General features: G+C 37.5%; 1 protein-coding gene across 1 annotated transcript; it reads left to right on the forward strand.

Moving 5' to 3' along the window:
- The first annotated feature begins 5,481 nt into the window (after window positions 1-5,481).
- LOC121192281 (relaxin-3 receptor 1-like) lies at window positions 5,482-6,693 on the forward strand. Its single transcript, XM_041053884.1, has one exon. The coding sequence runs from the start codon at window positions 5,482-5,484 to the stop codon at window positions 6,691-6,693; it is 1,212 nt and encodes a 403-aa protein (XP_040909818.1).
- The last annotated feature ends 2,145 nt before the right edge of the window (window positions 6,694-8,838 follow it).

Here is an 8,838-nt window from a genome sequence, read left to right on the forward strand (position 1 = left end):
TCTGTTTTAGGCTCTTCTGTGTGTCTTTAGAGTAATAATAAAAACAACAGATAAAACAAATAAAATAAACATATGGATTCGAAAACAGAGGGATAAAAATAGCAAGAGTAGGATGACAAATCCCAGCAACACATTAAATATTTATAAAAGCTTTCCTTTCAAATAATGTTTTAATGTTTTGGGTTTTTTTGCCGTTTGCATCACTGTGGTCATTTTGTGTGTTTTAACTGCTCTGTGTGTGACTTTCTAACAATATTAACTCTAACAGTGGCTTCCAGTCAGTGTTCTGCATTGTACACACAACAAACAGAGTTCATTCAAAGCTATTTTGTTATTGAAGTTGTAGTATGTAATTTTTTTCCCAGAGATATTCCCTCCTGAAGTTTCTGGGTGAGGCTCACCCTTCTAACCTATCAGAGCAGGCCAAAGTCAGGGGAGGGACCTCACAGCTGTCAGTCAATAGGTGTTTGAGCTTCTGGTCTATTACTGCTCTGGCAGCAAGGCTTCAGGCTAATCTTAACTGCAGAAGGATGTGACTATGGCTAAGGCTAGCAAATTGCAGCTAGCAAACTCAAGAGTCCTGTCTTTATTCCCAATTAACATTTTTAACACTTTTATAGGAACTATAGTTTATGACAGCTTTGAAATATAGTTATTTAAATATAGTTTAAGACAGCTTTGAAAAATTGTAAACCTGTCCTTTTAAAAACAGAACATAACCTCCATGAAGGTAGGATTTATTGCAGACTGTGTTAAATTTCCCTTGGTGTAACAAAGGACTGTCCCCCTTCACTAACAGTACATGTAACAGCAGATAGAGATCTTGTAATGGCCAGCATGAACAAGCACAATGATACCAACAACCAAAATCTGTTTCAGTGTTTATATGGGCATGCGACTATTGCTTTAAGACAGACTTGAAAATGTGTGAACCTGTCCTTTAACTGTTTTGGAAAGGTGTTGATTGACCTGGATGGTCTGTTTTAGAGGCTGTAGTTTGATGTGATGTTGAATTGTTTTGCATTATACCAAAAGATGTTTCTAACCTTCTGACCACACTGATACGTCTCAGTATAATGCAGTACAGATCAACAGAACCACAAACTACAGCTGTAAAAAATGACCATTTAGTTGAATCAATACCTCTCTGAAACAGTTTCAATAAAAGCTGAACCTTAGGCCTGTAACCTATGTAGGATTTATTGCAAGACTGTTGCATTAGTCTGCATGAGTTTTAGCTACATCGGCTGTATCTGACAAAGCAGCAAATGAGTGTAGAATTTGCAGTGTACTTCTGTGTTGTTGCGCAGCTCAGTTTTAATTTGTGGATGAACAATAGAAACAACAGAGACTGTTGGGATGATTTCATCTCTTTGAGCTGCTACTAATTACATTGTCAGTTCAAGTCTGCATTGATTTCCAACTCAGCAAATCAACACCTCCCACTTTTGTATTTAGTCAGTGGATCAGGCTGCATGTTAATTTTAATGGTGTAAAAATCATGGCAGGAGCACAAGTACAGTTTTTAATTAAATTTTCATTTGGTACGGTTCAGACAGTTGAAGATGTGTTTCTGTCATCAGGATTAGGACTTTCTGTTTTCTATTTACAAGGTCCTACAAGATTTATATCAATGATAGTTATTTACAAAATGTACAGCAGTGGCAGATAATGTTTGTCTCTACTGCTAATCTGTAGCACAGCATCTTGTTGGTTGTTGTTTTTTTTGTATTAGATGTGTTTTACACGTGTTCATATAATTATACTTTGCAAATGAACGCTCTGTTTGTTCTTTTTTATGTATGGTATATTCGTTTCCTGAACAACTTTCCCACCATCTCAGAGCAAAAGGACAGTTGAAGGCTGTTTGTTGTTAGGTCAGACATTTGTCACGAGAGGGCTCCCTTTTAAGAGACAGTAAGTAATGAAGGGAGCCCAGTCTAGGCCTCCTCTCCTTTGCAAAGCGAAGTGTTGTATTCTCATTCTTACTAAGGGTGGCGACAAAGTCACATCGCCGTAGTCCATTCACTGTCCTCACAGTCCTCCCTGTTCTCAGCTGGCATGCTCAGAAATGCACAAACGATGGTAGTGTAGACGATATGGAACCCACGTAATCCATTTATAAAAGTCGAACCCAAAAGCTGAACAGCTGATTTGTGTTTTGCAAAAGAAAATCCAAAATTTATGGCACCAAATGTGGGTTGAAATAAGCATATTGCACTGATTACTTTCATTTGATTGTTGCATAACCAAGAATGTCTTGTTCTCATGTACAGTTATTGTTTTAGAAGTGAATCACGGCCTTTGCTTTTCACAAATATATCTGTCAAAATGGCCTCTTTATAACAGTGGTGAAAACCAAGTACCTTCAGTTTTGTCAGCATGAAATGTGACTTTTCTTTAACATCCTTACCACTGGCAAAAGTGATTCACTGCCCTTTTTCTTATTTTTTTCTTATCTTCGGGTTTCTTTTATGGATGGAATTTTGAGATTAAATTGCAGCGTTACACGTTCACATTAGGCAATAATTAATCTGGTACTTTACAAACCTGAGGAACATCCTTGTCTGATCAAAACATTTTCTATTTATAAATAAAATGCTGAAAGTTGAAAGCTTCGGTCAGTGTGAAGAATCCTTTCTTTATTATAGCAAAATTAATATATAGATGTGACACTGAGGAAAACATGCAGGTTGGAATTAACATGTTGTTTCTGTAGCAACGAAAACATGAACAGTCAGGAAGCTGCATGTTTTGTTCAGCTAGTTTATGAAGATGGCTCAGTTTAGACAGAGAAGCATTAATCAACTTCCCCACTCTTCCGCCTATTCCAAGCTAATCTCATTTGGTCATTCACTGCTGATGTTCTTTCCACTATCAACGATTTATAATGAAGAGTCATCTCTGCAGCTCAATCTAATATTGAAGCAACACCCCAGATATAAAGAGGAAAAAACAAATTTCCTTTGCTACACTTTTATTCTCTGTCAAAGTCGTGCCATTTTTTCACCTGTATGTAAGGTCTGAGTATCTTTAACACCACCAGCAATATATTGTTATCTGCAGTTTCAATGCAAAGACCCAGAGAGATTTATTAAGACTTTAATGAACTGTTCACTCTGGAGAAAGAATAAAAGGGTTTAAAGTTTACTGCAGGTTACTTTACAGTGTGCGCTCCATTTAATTCAGGGACAAGCAAGGAATACTTAGCACTAAATGTTTAAATGTTGAAAATTTTGAAATGCAAGAATAAATGATAAACCTGTGACATTCGTTAATCTTAACAGCAGATCCTAGACCACATAACAGCAAATCTGTTTTTAAGAAACCTTATTGGGGACAAAGAAAACCTCAAATTGTGTGGAAAAACTAGTGGTTCATTTCTTACCTATATATTCATTCTTTTATGCATTTGGTTACAAGTTACAAAGTGCTTTACAACCAGCTAAAATCAAACAGCTATACTCAGTAGCAAGAATAACTAGTCAAACCCATAAAACAGCAGGTTACAGTTACAGAAACAAACAAGGAAGGAAGTCAAAGTACAAAGCAACATTAGACAGCACACAGGGAGTGCACACTTTTAATTTCAAATTTGTTCAAGATTTCATTTGAGTCAAATTCACGACAACTGTGATCCAGGTGTTTAAATTCATGTTGTTGCTGTAGTGTTAAAGTTAAGAATACTTAAAATGCTTCATGGTTGCTTTAAGTTGATGTGTTTAAATGTAGTTTTAATTACCTGATGCATTCAAGAGTTATGAAAGTTAGTATCTGCCAATAATAGGAAATGTAGTTCCTACAACTGGCATTTCCCACTGAATTTATGTAACAGCAGCTATTTCGTTTTAGGTTATGTGTCTCCTTTCTTGGATTTAGTCTTTTTTTCCTATATTATTCTATCTTCATCATTTTTGTTTTCTAGCATTGCAGTAGAGCAGGTGATTTCCAGTCTGAATATGCAGAGTGAAAATTATGATGGGGTGGAGCATAAATTCAGGGTGGGTAACATCCACAATGTTGCTGTTGTTGTTGTTGGCCGCCTTCGAGATAATTCTGTGTTGTGCAGCAGAGCTGGTGGCTACAAGAATAACTATTGAGATACTGAAGATTTACTTCCTTTCCTATATATTCAGGTAAGCTTTTTTTCCTCTACATATAGCTGAGAATATATGTATATAAATTTTGGCGCAATTAGGTAAAACTGAATCAAATTTGATCCAAATTGGACCTTACATATACACATATTAAGTATATTTATTATTATTTACTATTTTATGTCTGTGAGCTCTCGTTGCAAAAGAAATCCACAGTCCGATAGATCCGTCTGTAAGTTTATAATAGAATTTAAAAAGTTTAGGTGTGGTTGATTATCAGTTCCAGGTTTAGAAATAAATGGTAGCTTGGATTATTGGAGCTGTGAAGGTGAAAAACACCACTGAACTACTGTATGTGGCACATTTTGCTTCAAGATTCATTGTTGTCCTTGGTTTTCAAAGTGATTTGTACATCGTTTTGATGAGGAAATGTACTTGCATAAATACAGTATGTGAGAATTATCAAGCCATTCATCATCGCTGCTTAAATAAAAGAATTTGAACTGAAGTTCTACCCAGTAAACTCTTTCATCTCGTCATTTTGCTGGCCTCACAAATAGCTAAATAATAATAATAAATACAGAACTGAATGTAATTTCTTGTCCTTTTTCCTCTCAAAACATGTCAAGACTACATTAAGACTCCCAAGAGTGTAGATGAAATGAAATAAATGAAGTGATTGAAAAAGCTCCTGCAAAAATGTACCATTTTAGAGTGTGAGGAATTAACAAGATAACATCTGTGCCTTTCTGTGCATCTTCTGATTCACCTAAGCTTCATCAGGTAGTCTTTATCCTCAATGTCATAATAACATGATGTTCATTCAGATGCTAATGATGCAAACTCCAAATATGTTATTATTTGTTATTATTTAAAATTGCATTTAAGCCTCCTAATTTTCAAATGTCCAAACGCTTGATGATAGTTGGCAGTAAACTTCTACGGACAATATATAGATGTAGATTTTGTTATGTAGATATTATTGCATGATTAAGAAAAGTGAATATGGAGGACTATTGAGAGGCTTTTCCACTTCAAAGGGTGAAATTAGTTGGATCAGTTCATATGTTATTCATATTTCCTCCCAGAGAAGTTTGTTTCTTTGAGATCTAAATTAGATTAGGTAACTCTGTGGGTAACACTTTGGTGTAATTTGTTTATCTGACAAGCCTAATCTACTTATTTACTCATAAACTGCAGCTCCTATTATGTAATAATAATAATTTCCTCTTTCCTTGCAGGGATAGATGACTGTCAGTTAATAAACAGACAACCAGAACTTACATTTTTAATTCAGTATTGGCACAAGGAGGATAAGCAGAAACATCTCAAACAATAAGTGGACCACCTGAAACATCAACAGATTGCCTTCATGGTAGCCAAAATGTCAAACACTGACTTCAAGAAACTTGAGTTCTTCAACAACATCCTGAGTGTTTGCAGTGTAAGCCCATCCTGTAATAACTCCCACCTGATTTTCCGCAACGCGAGTATTGACAATGGGCTGGAGATTCTTGATGATGGATCCCCCTGGCTACGAATAGTCATCTCTGTAGTGTACATTGTTGTAGCTACAGCAGGAGTGTTGGGGAACTTGTTAGTGATGTTCCTACTTTATTCTACTCACACCATCACTACAGGCACCATCAATTTCTTTGTGTTTAACTTAGCTTTGGCCCACCTGCTCTTCTCTCTGGCCTTGCCATTTTGGGCCGTGGACATTGCACTGGACTACAGCTGGCCTTTTAGCTTGGCCACATGCAAAGCTGTATCCTTACTCACTGGGCTGAATGTCTTTGCTAGCTGCTTTTTCCTGACAGCTATGAGTTTGACCCGGTACTGCTATGTGGCAACTGCTCTCAAACCCAGCACCTCCATGTGCAGCAGATCTTGCACTTCTCCGGTGGCCACAGCTTTTATCTGGGCTGGAGCACTCATAGCAGCGACACCACGAGCTGTGTTTGCAGACCTCAGCCTTGTGGGCAGTGGGAACGACACAGCATGCCTGCTCCGTTTCCCAGATGGCACAGCCTGGCTTGGAATAAACCAGCTCCTGCGCGTGGTGCTGGGATTTCTGCTGCCCTACGCCACCATCATCCTTTCCTACCTGCTTCTGCTGCGCTTCCTCTGTCGCCATAAACTGAAAGGCAGCAACTCTCGCCGAAAGGCTGATATTTCAAAGTCTGTGGCAGTGGTGGTGCTATCGTTCTGTGCCTGCTGGTTCCCGTACAATGTCCTCACACTTTGGGGTGTCCTGATCCAACTTGACATTGTTGATATCAGCCCCTCATTCTACTTGGCTCAAACGTACTTTTTCCCCCTGGCTAACTGCTTGGCTTTCACCAGCAGCTGCTTCAACCCTGTCATCTACTGCCTTGTTAGAAAAGAATACCGTGTGGCTCTCCATAATGTGCTCTTCAAATTGAGTCTGGCTATTATGTCCAAGATGCCCTATGGCATTAACTCTGAGGAGGGATCGGCACAAGCTGTTCAACTGGCTATTCCACTCAACAACTTGTACAGCCAGACGACCCAGTGTGACACAAGAAGTTATGCACCACTGTCAACTCTTCCAACTGTAGCGTCCACTCTGTAAAGCCACATTTTATTTTAGTTTTCCTGAAAGGATGTACAGAATGTATAGTTTAGATATGCTGTAAAGAGGCTACACCTTTGGTGATTTCCAGTTTCAGTTGATGGAATGGGCTGAATGAATTTAGCTTGACTTTATTATGTCATTATTCATGACATAATAAATTTCACTAACTCACTACAAATTTAACTTTAAGGTTCAATTCACTTCTGCATGAGGCCTACCTATTGTTTTTCGTCTTCTCTTCCTTATTATTGATATCATTAACAGAACACTACACAGTCGTTTACTGTTGTATAAAGCTATTTTAAAAATATTTGCTACTGCAGTTTGCTGCACTGTAGGTCTGGATTGTGATTGTCTTGGTTTTAGACTGTCAGATGTGAAAACTTTTGTCACTTATTTAAATAAATTGATAAATAAAAATGTTCTTAACCAGCACTTTCAAACATTTTTATTATTTAACTTATATCTTTTAGGCCTATCCAGGCATTCTGTGTCTGCATTGTCTTTCTCTTCCATGATGCTTTGTTGTGGGCTTTTGGAAACTTAAATGAGTTAAAAAGTTTGAAATGGATTAGTGTTCAGCTTCCTTTTTTCAAACTCTTTACAGAAATAAGGCATACAAATTACACTGTATATACAGTATGTAAAAAATATCAGATCGTGACTTTACTTCAAAAACAACAGTAACAAACAGAACTTGATTAAATTTTATAGAATAACGCAGAGCTAAAGTGGAGTTAACACTGCAGCAGTCTCATAGCTCACAATTAAAATAAAAAAAAGAAGATGCCCCCATGCAAGTCCTTAAAGCATAAACACCTGTAAACTTTGAAAGAAGAGTGCTTTCTTTTTTCATCTTTTTCTTCTTATTACACCATTCCCTAATTGTTGTCTACAGGATTAATATTGTTTGAAAGGTTATTCAAATCCCTTTTTCTTTCAGGGGTTTCAATTCTGTTTTGGACTTTATAGCTAAAGAAAACAAATACAAATCAGAAATTTGTCACTCAGTGCATTTGAAATATGTAATTTAACATCAAAATGGAAAGAAAACGTATCACTGATTATGGAAAAGCCTCCTCTGCTGCTTTTTCTGCCTTCTGTTTGCCCGTTAGGCCACAAGATGGTGCTATTTTGTAATTTTGAAACTGATCAAGGCCTAAAAGTGATCCCACATACCCTTGACGTGGATACATATTTTTCAGAGTTGTTTGAGTCTTATGATACTCTTATTAAAAACACCTCAGACTTTTATTTGAATATGGGAGGAATAGTTGGACATTATTTACTGTATTATCAAGAAATGAGAAGATCAATACCACTTTCCCACCCGAAATGTCAAACTATTCCTTTAAGATACTACGTTTTCAAGACTGATTGTGTAGGGAACATGTAGCACACTGCAACATGCATTGCAGACAAGCTGTACTGCAGATATACATCCGCTGAATAAGCATAAATACATTACAAGCATACATGACTCATCAGAATGTGTGATAGCGACTGAGAGGAAACTGAACCAGCAGTGGGAGCTGTGAAACTGATTCACCTTCATTTTCTTGCAGAGGGCAGTGTGTCAAGCAGGTGGTTGTCTGCAGTCCTCTGGCATCACGCACATGTCTGATGGAGAGCAGCTGACATCCCACTACCTGCTCTGCCATTCACATGACATGTGAATGGCCAAGCTAGGCCAGGTTGCGATGAGTGACATGACATGACATGACATGAGAGGATGGAGTATGATCGGTTGTGACAGAGCTGTAAGATGACACATTGTGGTGTGTTGTGTTTGACTAGATTCTCTTGTTTATTTGTGAAAGGTAGAAGGAACTGTGGAGGTTTGCATAGGTCGATTATCATGTAGAAGGTGTTAGGTTGAACTAATTGTGCTGTCGGTAAACTGCAGAGAGCTATCACTGCAGATGTTGTTATCAATATATAGCAAACAGATACTGGGGGTAGCATCAGTATAACCCATAGATAAGTCTGTGTACAAGCATGCCTTGAGCAGTGATGGCTTGCCTTGCCAAAGCTTTGTGATGATTTTGCTGACTATTAAACTGAAATCCCCAAACAGTAATTTCAGATAAAAAATTTTTTTTTGATATTTTATCTTCTTACAAAATAAAAATGGTAAACATG

This window comes from Toxotes jaculatrix, chromosome 13 (genome assembly GCF_017976425.1).
Source record: "Toxotes jaculatrix isolate fToxJac2 chromosome 13, fToxJac2.pri, whole genome shotgun sequence".
Classification (NCBI taxonomy): Eukaryota; Metazoa; Chordata; class Actinopteri; family Toxotidae; genus Toxotes; species Toxotes jaculatrix.

Coding starts and splice junctions, on each gene's coding strand:
- LOC121192281 (XM_041053884.1), top strand. CDS start 5,482: ATGTCAAACACTGACTTCAAGAAACTTGAGTTCTTCAACAACATCCTG.